This window comes from Empidonax traillii, unplaced genomic scaffold, assembly GCF_003031625.1.
Source record: "Empidonax traillii isolate 1590-97213 ecotype Southwest subspecies unplaced genomic scaffold, ASM303162v1 scaffold917:size418063, whole genome shotgun sequence".
Lineage (NCBI taxonomy): Eukaryota > Metazoa > Chordata > Aves > Passeriformes > Tyrannidae > Empidonax > Empidonax traillii.
Window position 1 is genome coordinate 378477 of NW_020956110.1, and position 16287 is coordinate 394763.

Genomic DNA, 16287 nt, shown 5'->3' on the forward strand with positions numbered 1-16287 from the left:
CCTGTGAACCAGGGCCTTATGTCTACCAGGAATAGGAACAGAGGTGAAAACGCATCCAGGAGGGATTAAAACGGGACGAGGCGGGCGGGGCGGGACGGGCGCGAGCGCCCCCTCAGCGCCCTCACAACGCCCCGCCCCTAACGGTCACCTGGGGCGCGAGACCGCCCCGCCCCGCCCCTCCCCGCCTCGGCCAATCAGAGCGAAGACCACCACAGCAGGCGTGCCCCTTAAAGCCCGCCCACCCCCCTCCCACCAATCAGAGCGCTCCTCTCATGCGGCGACGGGGCGGGCCCGCTTGGCTCTCACGCACCCTGTGAGCCGCGGCTTCCCATTGGGCGGTGCGGCGGTGGGCGGGGCCAGTTCGAACGGGTGGCGGCGCCATGGTGAACCCGGTGAGGGACCGGGAGCGGGACCGGGATTGGGATCAGGATCAGGGCCGGGGCCGGGGCCGGGGCTGGGGCTGGGGCACAGCCGAGGGTCCCGGCCCCCAGCTGAGCCCCTCGCTCTCCCCGCAGCCCCGCACGGCGCCCGCCGACGGCTTCGCCTCCTCAGACGACGAGGCCGCCGAGGAGGACTCGGGCCCGCTCCACATCTCCTGGTGAGGCGCAGCCCGCGCGGGTCCCTCCCCTCGGGGAAGTGCATTAAACCCCTCTTCCGACAAAGAGGAGCCCTGGTGACCTGCCAGGGTTGTGGGTGGATGGTGGTGGCCCCGAAACGGGGGAACTGTCAGTGGGAGTGGGTGGGGTTGGAAGGGGCCTCTGGAACCCGCCCAGTCCGACCCCCCTGTTCGGGCAGGTTCATCCCGGGGGGTCTTCGATGTCTCCGGGGCTGGAGACTCCACAGCTGCCTTGGGCAGTTCCAGGGCTCTGCTCTTCCCTGGGAGGGTGGGCAGGCCCTGGCACAGGTTGCCCAGAGAAGCTGTGGCTGCCCCTGGATCCCTGGAAGTGTCCGAGGCCAGGCTGAACGGGGCTTGGAGCAACCTGGGCTGGTGGAAGGTGTCCCTGCCCGTGGCAGGGGGGTTGGAATGAGAGGAGTTTTAATCCCTTTACCATGAAACGAGCGTTTTAAGGTCGCTCAAAAAATCACCAGCAAATGCATCAGTGAAAGCAGGTTTAATATAAAGGCAATGGCACAAAAGAGTGCACTTTACTACTTACTGAACAGTTAAAATACACAGAGAAAAAGCACACAAAAATCTAAAATCAGTATCAGTACCAGTGCAGAGACTCCATGTCTGTGGAGGCTGTGGTTGGTGGGGGGGTAGGAAAGGGAAACAAAAGGACAGAAGGCGTAAGGACAAATAGGAATACAGCCCAAAGGCCTGACAGCACATAACTTATAGCTTGACACTTAATACCATTAACTTAACACTTAACTTATGACTTAACTTAATCTACCAACTTATAACTTAACCCTTAACCTATTAACAATTTAACTTGGATCTATATATGATTTACTACACTATAACAGTCACTTATAAACCTAAAGCACTGAAGAATTTAGGGAAGCAGTGTCCCTGGCACATCTGACCCAGCACATGCACACAGACACAAAGAGTCTGCACAAGGCACCTGTGGGGAAAATTCCCCTCCAGTTCCGTGAAATACTCACTGGGAATGTTTTTGCATTCTGCAATTCCTGCTGGTTTATGTTTGTGTTTTGTTTTCTGGTAGGTTGTCTTTGTCTCCTCTCTGCTCTTCCAAGTTCCTGGGATTGTGCTCCCTTCCAGGTAAGAAGCGTTCCCTGAAGTCTGCATGTTTGAAAGCTGGAGGGGGGGAATACCTTGTGCCCCAAAATTCTGTGTTGTGGGTGGCTTATTTGGAAGCACCAAAGCAGATCTATAGAATATTTTAACATAAGACCACGTTTTTAATACATAGAGTAAACATACAAGCTTTCACTGTATTTTTAACCACCAAAACTGCAGCCATGGTGGATCTCCTGTGGATCCACGTGAACCTCCTGGACCAGTCAACTCTTAAATGATTTTTATCCACCCCTTTTATTTGTTGGATTGTTTGGGGTTTTTTTTTTTTTTTTGGTTTGTGTCCTTTTATGCTTTAAAATTTAAAATCTGATTTAAAATTTCCCAAACTTTTTTATCTGGAAAACCCAAAGCAGCTTAAGACCTCGGGCAGATTTCTTCTTTTAATCCTATTACATTACAGCATTAAGCAGATAATGGTGCTTAAACTGCCTCCTGTGCCAGGGATCTACTTGAAAAAAAATAAGAACTTGTGCTTTGCTTGGGGTGTGGCTTCGTTGCTTGCTCTGGTTTTTGGGGGGAGGTTGCCTGTGCTCTTGTTCTTCAGCTGCACCAGCCACTCCATAAATGTCACTCACCTGGAGTGGGAATTGTTGTCCATGATTTGTTTCAGGTTGCAGGTTTAAGGATGTCAGGAGGAATCTCCAGAAGGATGTAGGTGAGTCCTCTGGCCAGCGTGTAAGTGTGAAGGGCAAGAAAAAGGTGCAGCTGCAGCAAAATATCTTGGCACAGCCACAGATCACTTTTAGATGGGCCAGGGCCACCTCCCCTGTGGCTTCCCTAGAAATGTGGGATAAATAGTCGGGGTATTTCCAGGCTGCAGCTACACAGGCATCTGCGTGTCCTGCACAGGAACCACGAGGCATCTTTAAAGCAGCTGGGATCAGGATGAATTACAAACTTTGAATATCCCCTTCCCAGAGGGAAGTGAGGTTTGGGATAGAAAGATGGGATGATGTGAAGGTTTGTGCTGAGAATTCATCTGTGAGCACCAGAAGGGCAGAGATTAATAGCAAAAACCCCACTGTGTTTGGATAAGTGAAGCTTGGGAAGGAATTCCTGACTGTGAGGGTGGGGAGGCCCTGGCACAGGTTGCCCAGAGAAGCTGTGGCTGCCCCTGGATCTCTGGAAGTGTCCAAGGCCAGGTTGGACAGGGCTTGGAGCAACCTGGGCTGGTGGAAGGTGTCCCTGCCCATGGCAGGGGGTGGAAAGGGATGATCTTTCAGATCCCTTCCAAGCCAAACATTCTGGGATTCAGTGATTTTAAGCTGGAGATGGGACAGAAATGTGCTTTAATAGTTAACACGCTCTCCTGAGTGCTGATGGGCTTCCCAGTGAGGCTCCCTCTGAACTGAGAAAATTCCTCACCTGGATTATCTGAAGCCAAACATGGGAGAGACTCAGTGGCAGGAAATGCCGCTCCAAGCAGAATTTCTCACTGCTGTTGTCTTAACCTCAGAGATTAAACAAGAGACCCAGCACCAACCAGCTTATCTGAGTATCCTTGGGCTCGAGAGGCTTTTGTTTATTTGCAAGTGTACTCATCCATTGGCAGGAGAACTGAGGAACTCTGGGATCCAGGACATATTCGTGCTTTGTACCAGAGGAGAGCTCTCAAAATACCGAGTGCCAAACCTGATAGACACCTACCAACAGCACGGGATGTGCGTGCACCACCATCCCATTCCTGATGGGAACGCTCCTGACATCGCCACCTGCTGCAAAATCCTAGAAGAGCTCAGAAGCTGCCTGGAAAATAACCGGAAAACAGTGATACAGTAGGTCCCGGTTAGATGTATAAGCAGGTGAAACAGAGTGGTTTGAAATGGGAATTGCAGTCTTTGGGGTTAGTTCAAGCCGTGAAAAGCTGCTTGTTCCTCCTTCTCCACCTTTTTGGAGAGAACTTGTCCTTTTTAAGATTAGAATGTCCCATTTCTCCTTGCTCCCAGCCTACCTGGATACCAGGTGTGCAGCAGGAGATGTGAGTTAAACCAGCTCTTGTCAGAGGTTGTGGCTGCCCCATCCCTGGAAGTGTCCAAGGCCAGGTTGGATGAGGCTTGGAGCAACCGGGGCTAGTGGAAGGTGTCCCTGCCCATGGCAGGGGGTTGGAATGGTCCCTCCCAACCCAAACCACTCTGATTCTGTAACAGGCCCCTGGGCTGTTTATTAGGAACTCAGTGCGTTCCAGCAGTGCAAAATTCCCTCTTAAATTGCATCAAACTGGTTTAAAGTCATTTATTTAGCCACCTGTAGCTGAGCTCAGAGGGGGAAGAGCTCTCCAAGTTCCATGTCCCCTGTAATGACCCAGCTGACATCCATCCACTGAGTCCTTGGTTTTCCTGCTGGTGCAGCACCCTGCTGTCCTCACAGCTCTCCTCAAAACCTTGATCTGGAGTAGGATCTAAAGAAAATCGAGAGTGTCCATCCTCGTGCCATTTGGGACTATTACCAGGAATGAAGGGGAACTTTAAAACTGGGGTTTCTCTGGAAAGGAAGATCTGAAGAACAAATAGGAGATATCCTTGTAGGTATAGGAATAGAATATCGAAAATACACAGAAATTCTTGTTGACTCCCTTGTGGCACTGCTGCTCTCGATACTGAGGTGGGAATTGTGTCAATGTTATTTATGCTCTGGGGGGGTCTCTCTGGGTGTTGCACTTTCCCACAGCTTGTTACAACCAGATGTTTCCTTCTCTCCCAGCTGTTACGGTGGCCTCGGGCGCTCCTGTCTCGGTAAGAACTCATGTTAATATAAAGGGGATGGACCTGTTCCTCTGCATCTTCCCTCATCCCAGTGTTCCAGGAGCATTAGTTCCCGGTGGGACCCAGAAGGAAGGGGTGGTGATACTGGCAGAAGACACAAAGGGGAATTAACTGGTTGTACTGGCACTTGTTCTTGAAAAGCCTAGGAATCGCATCCCAAGTGCTGCTAGGAAGGCAGGATAAAAGGGTGTTTCCAAAATCCTGCAGGCTTGGGCAGGAGCAGCAGCAGATGGGCCAGTGCCCAGAAATGGGATTCAGGAAGAAAACCCAGCAGATGTGTGACCCTGACAGGAGTTTTGCTGGGGTGGTTTTCCCGGGACAAACCTGTGGCTCTGCATCCATGTGCACACACCTTTCCCTTGCAGTGGCTGCCTGTCTCCTGCTCCAGCTCTCGGACACGCTGGCACCTCAGCAGGTGATAGAGAGCCTCAGGAACCTGAGGGGATCCGGGGCCATACAGACCATCAAGGTAACGGGGCTGCAGCAGGGGACACACGTGTCCAGACTCGAGGGACAGCTCGGCCAGGCCCTCCTTCCCTTCCCAGAGGAGTCCCTCTGTCTTTCCAACGCGCTCCACAGCTTCTCCCCGGGGTTTGAGCTGTTCCCTGCTGATGCTGCTGAGCAGCTTCTCCCAGGGAACAAGGGACAGGGCAAAAGGAAATGGCCTCAGGTTGTGCCCGGGGAGGTTTAGGTTGGAAATTAGGGAAAATTTCCTCATGGAAAGGGTTGTCCAGCCCTGGCACAGCTGCCCAGGGCAGGGGTGGAGTCCCCATCCCGGGAGGGATTTCAAAGCCCTGTGGATGTGGCACTTGGGGACACGGGTCAGGGGTGGCCTTGGCAGTGCTGGGGAATGGTTGGACTGGATGTTCTTGGAGGGCTTTTCCAACATAAATCATTCCATGATGCAAAATAAAGCAGCTTTGAATTCTGACACTCAGCTCCCACCCATGAGGACCGTGTTTTGCATTACCTTGGGCTCACACGTGCCCTTGATGGGGAACCACGGGATCCAAGCCAAGATCCATGTAATCTGTCTGACAGTGGAAAATTCCAGAGGGTTGGATTAAGCACAAGAACAACAAACAAGACTCAAGGGTGCAGTTTTCATCCTGGGGTATCAAAGAGATTTTTTAAGACAGCTGATGCCTCTTCTGACAGCACAGAGCACTCACTGCAGACCCGGTTGTGCTTTTCCAGCAGTACAATTTCCTCCACGAGTTCCGGGAGAACTTGGCCGCGCACCTGGCAACGACGGACACGGTGCCGAGATCGGCATCGCGGTAGCTGGAGCTGCCCTGGGCATCTCCGTGTCTGTGGAACACACGCGGATGAGACTCCTCTCCCCTCACCTTCCTCACTGCTCCTGCCCGGGGGGACACGGCCGCTCCCTCCCAAATCCGGGTGGGAAACGCTGGGGTGGGGATGGGGATCCTGCAGGACGTGCAGCATCTCCCTCTCCCCGGTGACTTTATTATCACTGCCTGAAAAATACCTGTGCAAGTGTGGTTGTGCTCACTGCTGGCCTGGTGCCCTGCACGCCTGGTTTTCCACGTAATAATCTGGAGTCGTGTTGGGATAATGGAGCTGGATAAAAATTACATCGCTGGAGCTGTTTACAAACACCCTCAGCTCTGCTTTACAGCAAAGCCAGGCTGGAGGGCTCACCCCTTAGGAGCTGTAAGAACTCGTCCTAAAACGTCACATTTCCCGTCCCTGTGTTCAGGAATATTCAGGAATGGGTCCCCTCATTCCACAAGTAGGAGGTGTTGCACCAAAGATCTGTGACAAGCCCAACAGGTGGGTTTTGAGGTGACTGCCGGGAAGAGACACTGCTGTAGCTGCGTGGGTGAGGCTCTGGCACAGCCCTTCTGCCTGCTGACAGCAGGGAAAGTAAACAAACAATCCGCTGGGATCCCACAGGAACACTGCTCCAACAGTCCCCATCCCTCCTGTTCCACTACATCCACTCAGAAAGGGAAGATGAACAGGCAGGTTTTGATAAAACTTGGATTTTTCAGGACAGCTGTGACCTGAGACTCCACCACAGCACCGGTGGCTTTGAGTGGAAGGAGAACCCACTTGAATTTAAATTTCTCTCTTTAACATGTTTAAACCCAGACACTCCAGCGCAGGTTTAAAGGTGAATTTCTACAGATCAATTAGTTTTTACTGCCATTCCCTTCTCTACTCCTACAGCAGGCACAGGAACTCTTCCAGGTTCCACTTAGAGAAAATACTCTGCTCCAAATGTGCCCCGGTGTTTAATCCTTGCAGCTGATGGCTTTCAGATATTAAGTATTTATCGTGTGACTCAGCAGGAAACTTGCTGACAGGGAGAGAAATGTTCTTTATTCTCTCCATGATCTTTTGCCTCCTGGAACTCCAAAAATAATGACAATCAGGAAAGCAATTTTATGTACATAGCCATTAGCTCTCAGGACTATTCTTCTTCCTTCAGGAAGAGGATTTGAAGTTACCACAGCCTGACATCTCTTAGCCCCAGTACATTATAAAAAGAGGAATTCAGAGCAGAGGGGAGGAAACTGCCACTCTCCATCCCCTGGGCACCCAAACTTAGCGTGGTAATAGCCTGGAACAGGGAAAATTTGTGGAGGAGAAAGGACAGTCCCAAAGCTGCAGGAGGGATTCCAACCAGGAAGAGATTAAACAGAATTCTCTGCTTGGACAGGTCACTCACACCCAGCATAAATAACATGGAAATTTTCATTATGTCCTAAAAAAATAGGAGTTCAGGGGCATCAAATGAAATCTGGCAGAACTGTTAAACAAGCATTTTTACGTAGTTACTAATTCCACTGCAGAACTCACTTTCTTGGGGTTGCCCAGAGAAGCTGTGGCTGCCCCTGGATCCCTGGAAGTGTCCAAGGCCAGGTTGGATGAGGTTTGGAGCAACCTGGGACAGTGGAAGGTGTCCCTGCCCGTGGCACAGGGTTGGAACTGGATGGTCTTTAAGGTCCCTTCCAACCCAAACCATTCTGGGGTCTCCCACACCAGGTTATAAAAGTGCTCAGAAAGCAACTGAGCTGATGGCAGAAAAGCCCTTCAGGGCTGTTTAAGATGCCAGAGCTCTCCAGGACACACAAATTTCCACCCGCTCTCTCCCTCCTCAGGCAGAGATGTTCAACACCTGCCCTGTCTCATACTGTTCTTCCCCAGCTGTTCCCACTGTCCAGCACACCAGTACTGGAATACCTGGATTTCTGGTACAACTGGTACAACTTTTGCTGCCTCTGACACCCCGGAGACCCAAAGTGAACAAATACACAGTTCATACAAAAAAAAAAAAAAAGCTTTACTAGAACTGGGCAACTCTGCATTGTTCTCCAGCACACAGGTAAATGAGAAAGACTCCTAATTATCACTCGTAAACTAAGCAGCTGTTTGCAGTCACAATTTACAGTATTTATGTGAAACATCTTCCCTTTTCCAGACATAGCTTGATTCCATGTTCTATTTTTAGAAGGGATGCAATTATCCATGTAAAGCTGAGCGATGGACACAGCGAGGATCTGCCCAATTTAAAAACAAACCAAGGCACCAGATGAAAGGAGGTGTTGCTGAATTTGAGATTTGTTTTTTATTGTCATTTATTGCACTAAGGAACAGCGGGGCAGTTTCACAATCTCACTTTCTGCTTCGAAAAAAGTCTGGAGTATTTATTACTCTTAAACCCAAGAGTATTTTTGTTACTGGACTTGGTAAATGTTGGAGGTTCGTGCATTTGTTAATCAGACAGCACAGACATTTAAAAAAAAAAATCATTTAAATTCATTCCTCCATGGACAATTCAGCTTCTCCTACCACAATGACACGAGATAAAAGCAGGGCTAAAGTTTGGAGGAGATACAGAAGGACCTGGACCATGCACAAACAGGGAAAGACTAACCAGACCCAAAAAAAAAAACAAAAACCCAAACCAAAATAGAACTATTTTTGCAATCGTGTCCACAAATTCATATCCTATGACCAACGTCACCTACGGGCAAAACAGAGCATTCCAGTTCCTTCCCAAGCACTCGGAGCTACGGCTGATTTAGAGTTAAGAGTGGGATACACAAGTCCAAGTGAGCCACTACAAAGCCCAGCCTACAGCAATTCCCTAGTGTCCTAAGGCTAGTAGTAACCAACAGCTACTCCAAGGTTACGGCTGTTCCTTATGCAGTGCAAAGTCAAAACTTTCCAAACCCCAGTCACCTTTATATTAATTTACACGTAATTCTTTTAATTTCGGCGTCCCAGTAGAATATAATAAAACAGTCTTTCCACAAGTGTCAAATGTGGAAACATTTTTAAAAAGAGGGGAGTCATTGTTTTCTAACGCAATTGCGATCGTTGGGTTCCGGATTTAATTCTTGGTCAGAGGTTCTTGTTGTAAAGAATCCATGGTTTTTGTGGCTTTTGCATGCACTTAACTGGAACAAAGCTTGCTGAGTGTCTTCTTAAGAGCTCACCAGGACATAAATCATGCTGCAAAGGAAGATAAAAAGATGAACATGCATCACTTTGATCAGTGTTACGCATTTAATGTACATTCTAAGGAACGAGTTCATGTGAGATACGTGGATTGAGACTGAAGATTTGACACAATGACTCTTCAACAAAAATCATGTATACATCAAATGTTTTACTCTAAAAATATTAATATTTCAGCTTCTTAATGGAAATGCTCTGAGGGTTTATTGCATTATGCTTAAAAGAAGAAAAGCTTGGAGCTTTCCAGTCTCCAGTAAAGGAATACAGACTCAAAAGAGTAATTCTGACCAAATTAGGACTTGTGTCTGAAACGGAATTAATGGTGCTTGTGGTTTCCTTTACAGAAAAGTTGGCACTGTATAAACACCTTATCACAGAGTCACAGAATGGTTTGGGTTGGAAGGGACCTTGAAAATCATCCAGTTCTATGCCCTGACAAGGGCAGGGACACCTTCCACTAGCCCAGATTGCTCCAAGGCCCGTCCAGCCTGGCCTTGGACACTTCCAGGGATCCAGGAGGATGCTTCTCTGGGCAACCTGTGCCAGGGCCTGCCCACCCTCACACCCAGGAATTCCTTCCCAATATCCCATCTAACCCTGCCCTCTGGCAGTGGGAAGCCATTCCCCAAGTCTTATCACTCCATGCCTGTGTCCAAAGTCCCTCTCCAGCTCTCTTCAGGCACTGGAAGGAATATATCCCTGTGTACAATATTTCTCTGGTGCACTGAGCCAAAACTTCAGGCAGAGGGGAAAAAAACTTACCCATATAGGTAGTAAAAAAAGGATAGAAGGTAGAATGCTAATTTGCACCATCCTTCTTTCTGGCAATAGGCTAAAATATCTGCATTCATGATGGTCGTAGGGTCGTAGAGCCCCGGGCCGCTCATCACGGGTCTGCTCATGTACCTGGAACGGGGGCACAGGGAGGTGTGGGATGAGGGCCATGGGAAATGTTGGATCCTGCCCCTTACCCCCCAAGGAATACCAGGACACACAACACAACTGGACTCTCACACAGCACAAGAGAATAAAAAATAAAAACACCCAGCAAAGCCAAGGGATGGTTCTTATTGAGCAGCCACAAACTTTCATGGTGTCGCATCAAAAAGCGTCCTTGCTTTCCCAAGACAAAACACGGGACAGGGACACGGAAACAGGAGAAGGAGAACAACTCACTGACAGCCACACCAGAATTACCTCCAAATATGATAGGCCAACAAGGGCATATTGAGACCCAGTGTGAGCCACTCTGCTGCACAGAGAAACATGACACAGAAGAATGCATGGATGAGGTACTCTGGAAGTACAAGCTGGAAAAGAAAAAGATGAGTTAGAAGTTTCCATCACACAGAGCAAAACGTGTGGCGTTTCAGCTGCTTTGGAGGTGAGGGTTTGCTTAAAAATCATATTTAAAACCAACACTAACAAGAACAGGACTGTGGGACGTGAAAGCAGCAGCCAGCAGCGCTGCCTTGCTGTTTTCACATGATATATTCATGGACCAAGTAGAAAAATTTATAAAATCAGATGCTCGGATCAATATTTTTTTTACTGCTTCTAATAAATTGACAGATTCCACGCTTTGCGAGTGACCCTCAGAAAAGATCATTGTGATATTTCTGCTCATGCAACAGCGAAATATCAGCAGGAAACATGCTCCTCAGAACGGCTCGTGGGCAGGAAGATGTTTGTGTTCTCCTGGTTCGCAGCTTTGTTTGGGTATCCACACATCCACAACGTCCCAAAGTGGAGTTACTGCCAAAACGGAACACCCTGGGCAGAGATTCACCCGACCAAACAGGTCACACCCCCGGCTCAGCTCCACACGGGCAGTTTGGGGGGGACGTGGCAGTTTTCCCCCCCCCCAGTTCCCACTGTGCATGCTTTAAAGCACCATGCTTCCAGCAGAAGCCCACAGAGCCCATCCTCAGTGTACTATGGAACCACGGGAAGCACGGAATGCCAGGTGTGTTAGTGTTGTTAACAGGAACAACATGGAGAGGGACGGGGAGTAAACACATGCAAAGGGCTGCGGAATCTCACACCCAGCACGAGGGGAAAGGTCTCTGCAGGTCACCCCAAAGTGCTTTTTACTGCTTTATCACACGGGTCAGAAGGGATCATGCATGGAATAACAGGGTGAGTTGGCTGGAAGGGACCTTGGGCAGGGACACCTTCCACCAGCCCAGGCTGCTCCAAGCCCTGTCCAGCCTGTCCTTGGACACTTCCAGGGATCCAGGGGCAGCCACAGCTTCTCTGGGCAACCTGTGCCAGGGCCTGCCCACCCTCACAGGGAAGAATTCCTTCCCAGTGTCCCATCTATCCCTGCCCTCTGGCAGTGGGAAGCCTTTCCCTGTGTCCTGTCCCTCCATCCCTTGTCCCCAGTCCCTCTCCAGCTCTCCTGGAGCCCCTTTAGGCCCTGCAAGGGGCTCTCAGGTCTCCCTGGATCCTTCTCTTCTCCAGGTGAACCCCCCCAGCTCTCCCAGCCTGGATCCACAGGAGAAGCAGCAGATCTGTAAAAGCTTCTCCTCCTCAACTCAGGCCCACTAAAACTTCTCCTCAGGAAAAACATTCCATTTCCACTTCCCCCCAAAGATTTAAACTGTCTGCGTGCACACACACACCACACTCTGCCCCTCTTTTTCTGGGCAGTGACTAACACTGCACAGGGTGATTACATCGAAGTTTCAGTGGTTTATAATTTTTTTATTCTTCTCTTAAAGCCCCCAAAATATCTTCCTAGAAATCTAACAGCTACCAACAAAGATTCTCACCACCTCCTTTGCTACACCCTCCTGCCTCTCTAAATGAAGGATAACAAAGCAAACTTGCATCAACACCACCACAATTCAGCTGTCATACATGAAATTTTCCAAGAAAATATTTTCATCCAGACCCCTCTTTTGCATACTTACCATTTACAGATGGCAATTATTTATAGCAGAACAACAACCACCCTGTCCAACACACAATGCATTTGGCAGCCTGCTCAGAGAGGTCCACCAGGTCTGAAAAAATCTGTATTTATTTACCTACAAACAGCTCAAAATTTGTTTTTCTTCTCTCTCTTGTTTATTATACCCTACTCCCACACTGGAATACCTGCCTCTTTCAAATCTCCCACACTTTATCCTTTTCCCTTCTGCCCTAAGGGAAAATTAACGACATCATATTCTGCCATATTTATCACAGAAACGAGGGAGGGTGAATCTGGTTGCTGAGAAAAGACATGACTATAACAGGAGCAGGGAAGAGAAGGAATCAGCAGTGAACTGAAGGAGATACTATTCTGGGATAATCTTTCTACTGAGGTGTCTCAATTCCTACCAGGATTTTTTTGATTCTTTGTCCAGGAGAACAGCCCTCCTGTGTGTTTGTCCAGCACCATTGACCAGATTCCCTTTAAGAGCCTGGATCCCCACTCCACTTTTAGGGGCTCATCTGCTCTCACAGGAACAGCAAACATGAAGTCATTTCAGCCTTCCAGGTCACAAAGCTGCCATGTAAGGGACACTCCATGCAGGGGGTTCAGATTTGGTTAAACATGCGCATTTTAGCACTACAGAGGTTGCAGTTAGACCATAATGCATCCATGTAATGAGCACTGGCCTCTCCCACACTGCAGCAGGAATGACTGGAACAGACCAAGCGAGGGAAACTGTTAAATGCGCAGCTCTCCGAGCAGGAAATCCCCTCTCCGAGCTGCAACCTCTGCCTGGCACCTCTGCTCCTCCCCACCCTCCTCACGCTGTAATATCCACTTTAATTTGTGTGCTGTAAATCTAAAATGTCCTTTTTTTTTTTTTTTTTTTTTTTCTCCCTTCCAGCTACTGTAAATTCGTTTTTAACTTGCACAATTTACTTAAACCACACTAAGGTTTCAGCCTGGGCACACACAGCCTAAAAATCAGGAGAAAAGCACAAAATCCTGCAGGATCAAACTGCATGGCCTTCAGCAAGCCTCCCCTCTGCTGCTGGCCTGTAAGAGATGCAGGCAAAGAGCTGGCCTCAAATTCTTTTCCTAAGCCAAGGAGTGTCAGAGTTGCATCCAAGAGAGGACCCCGGGACACACCCCTGATCCTGGAACACAAAATAGAGAAGTGAAGACAATCCCTGTCTCCTTCCACCCACCTAAATCCTCCACAAAAAAAAAAAAAATATCAGAATTGACTTGGTCAATGCTTAAAGCAAACAGCTGTTCTCCTCTAACCTCAGAGTTCAGTAAACCTGGCTTGAAAACACACGATTTATTTCTGGCACCTGACAGGCATGTAACAGTTTTCCCCACGCCGCTGGGTGAGCAAGCAGAACTGTTCTTGCACAAAACATGGAAATCCATGAAGTTGTTATAAACCCCAAGGAACAAAGAACGAGCAGATGAACAGGCAGGCTAAACAAAACAGCTTAAATAGTATTACAAATGTTCCTAACAAAATGAGAAGGGGGTGGCGTCAAAAAACACGAAACTGAAAAGCAGTACACACCTTTAATGCAATTTTGACTCTTTTAATCTTTTTGACCTTTTCAACTGTCTTTGTGCCGAAAGTGTGGAAAGCAGATTGAAAGAATGTTAGTATGACAGCTGACAAGATCACCAGCAGATTAATAACAGTCAGAATATTCAACTTGAAAGTAAAGAATCAGACAAAGAATTTCCCTAAAACTTCTACCAACAGCGAGGTTTTGTCAACCCAGATGCAATTCTATTGCCTAGGCAGATTGCATCAAGATAACACCAAAAAAAAAAAAAAAGCACTTTACATATATTTATTTAACAAAACAGAAAGTCTAGTGTGCTACTTACAGGATTGAGTGTATTACATTGGTCTATGGGGTTCTTGTAATCAGTCTTCAATTCATCAAATGCTATAATCTAAGGGGGAAAGAAAATGAAACAGTTGTGATTGCTCAGTGGTGGAGCAATGGTGTATTTTATCCACAAAAAGTGGAATTCTGTCACAGAACTGCTGCCATTGTGTTCAGGGACGTTTTAACATTATAAACCCACAGGTGAAACACATGGGAAATGGGTTTTACAAACAAGAAAGCAGAAGATTCTTCAGGTATTCAAAGACCTCTGCCCACTCTCCACCTTTTTACCTCCCCACCAGCAAGAAATTTCCCACATCCCCTCCCATCAGTTCTTCACCCCAGACCCCAAACCTCACTCAGGACTATCTTGGTGGCCAGCAGGAACCGGAGATGGGCTTCCTTAATCCAGAAAAAAGCAAAAGCAAGCTTAAAAGCTGCCGAGTATTTTGCCTCACTGTCTAAGTCAGTGCTGAGCCCACATATAGCACAGAATCACAGAATTGTTAGGGCTGGGAGGAGATCACCCAGTCCAACCCCCTTGGCAGGGTCACCTAGAGCAGGTTATATGTCCAAAAGGTGCATCCATTAAAAAAAAAAAACAAGCATGTGAACATTTCACGCCATAAAAATAAGGAAAAAAAATAAGAAAAAAAAAAAGATGCACAAAAGCCACTTCTACAGAACAAATGCCTGCCTAGCATCACATCCTCCCTTGGAGCACCTCCCATGGCTGGGACCTGTTCGGCTGCTCTCCCTGTGCAGGACTCGAGAAAAAAACACGGAACCATGGAATGGTTTGGGTAGGAAGGGACCTTAAAGATCATCCAGTTTCAAACCCCCTGCCATGGGCACTTTTCACTAGGCAAGGCTGCTCCAAGCCCCGTCCAACTTGGCCTTGGACACTTCCAGGGATCCAGGGGCAGCCACAGCTTCTCTGGGCAACCCGTGCCAGGGTCTCACCGCCCTCACGACATGGAATTTCCTCCCAATATCCCATCTAACCCTGCCCTCTGTCCACGTGAAGCCATTCCCCCCTCATCCAGTCACCATCTGCCCCTACAAAAACCCATTTTATCCGCACAGAGGCCGATTCCCTCTCTGAGGGCGGCTCCGGATGCGGCTCCCCCGCTCCCTCCGCGGCTCTGCGGGGCCGCCCCGGGGGCTCTCCGGGGCCCGTCCCCCGGCCGGGCGCATCCCGCGGCCCCCCACACTCACATGCCAGATGGCGAAGAAGATGAGCGCGGCCGTGAGCAGCAGCGCCAGCATGTAGCAGAAGGCGGCGAACGTGAAGGCCATGGCGGCGGCGGGCGCGGGGGCTGCCGGGCGCCTCAGGACCCGCCCGCGCAGCCGCCATGGCCGCGCCCGCAGCGCCCCCTGCCGGCCGCGCCAGCGCCGCCATTTCGTGAGGGGCGTGCGAGGGGAGGGGGCGACAACGAGGGGGGGGGGCGGATCGGGTTAAAATGCGGGAGGTGCGGGGTGTGAGGGGATTGTAACAGAATCGGGGAATCGATCGCAGAATCAAAGAATTACTGAGCTTGGAAAAGACCTCTGCCACTGTCGGCCCAACCTTTGACCAGAGCACGGAGTGCCACGTCCAGTCGGTCCTTGGACGCCTCCATGGATGGGGACTCCACCACAGCCCTGGGCAGTCCATTACAATGCGCAATTATGCTTTCTGTGAAGAAATTCTTCCTAACGGCCAATCTAACCCTTCCCTGGCAGAGCTGTAGACTATGTCCTCTCGATCTGTCCCTTGTTCCCTGGGAGCAGAGCCCGACCCCCCCCGGCTCCCCCCTCCTGTCAGGGATTGCAGAGCCAGAAGGTCCCCCCTGAGCCTCCTTTTCTCCAGGCTGAGCCCCCCCAGCTCCCTCAGCTGCTCCTGCTGCTCCAGCCCCTTCCCAGCTCTGTTCCCTTCCCTGCACACGCTCCAGCCCCTCAATGTCCTTCTTTAACTGAGGGGCCCAGAACTGGACAGAGCACTCGAGGGGCCTCAGCAGAGCCAAGTACAGGGGGACAGTCACTGCCCTGGTCCTCCTGGCCACACTGTTGCTGACCCAAGCCAGGACGCCGTTGGCTTCCTTGCCCACCTGGGCACACCTGGACTCATGCCCAGTTGCAGTTGATCAGCACTCCCAGGCTCTTTGCAGCTTTCCAGCCACTCTGCCCCCAGCCCTGCGTGGGGTTATTGTGGCCAAAGTATAAAACCCAGCGCTTGGTCTTGAACCTCACACCACTGGTTCTGGCCCATCGATCCAGCCTGTCCACATCCCTCTGCAGAGCCTTCCTGTCCCCCGGCAGATCGGCATTACCACACAACTTGGTGTCATCCACGAATTTACTAAGAATAGACTCAATCGCCTCATCCAGATCATCAGTAAAGATATTAAATAGGACTGGGCCCAACACTGATCCCTGGGGAACACCATTAGACTCATTCTCCACCACTCCCTG

General features: G+C 49.7%; 2 protein-coding genes across 6 annotated transcripts; one reads left to right on the plus strand and one right to left on the minus strand.

The window, feature by feature from the left end:
* Positions 1-303: 303 nt before the first annotated feature.
* Positions 304-6045, plus strand: CDKN3 (cyclin dependent kinase inhibitor 3). 5 transcript variants are annotated; one of them, XM_027902860.1, is made up of 8 exons: positions 304-392; positions 516-598; positions 1674-1729; positions 2379-2423; positions 3321-3543; positions 4469-4500; positions 4896-4999; positions 5728-6045. In XM_027902860.1, the coding sequence occupies exons 1-8, from the start codon at positions 381-383 to the stop codon at positions 5812-5814; spliced, it is 642 nt and encodes a 213-aa protein (XP_027758661.1). In that variant the 5' UTR covers positions 304-380; the 3' UTR covers positions 5815-6045. The 5 variants fall into 5 exon arrangements, with proteins under 5 accessions (XP_027758661.1, XP_027758659.1, XP_027758658.1 ...); XM_027902858.1 differs by having other exon boundaries at positions 353-414; positions 457-598; XM_027902857.1 differs by having other exon boundaries at positions 356-406; positions 449-598.
* A 2058-nt stretch (positions 6046-8103) lies between these two features.
* Positions 8104-15193, minus strand: CNIH1 (cornichon family AMPA receptor auxiliary protein 1). The gene is made up of 5 exons (XM_027902862.1): positions 15052-15193; positions 13829-13897; positions 10222-10334; positions 9787-9930; positions 8104-9018 (listed from the first exon to the last, which is right to left on the minus strand). Exons 1-5 carry the CDS (start codon positions 15130-15132, stop codon positions 8991-8993), a joined length of 435 nt encoding a protein of 144 aa, XP_027758663.1. The 5' UTR covers positions 15133-15193; the 3' UTR covers positions 8104-8990.
* Positions 15194-16287: the final 1094 nt, after the last annotated feature.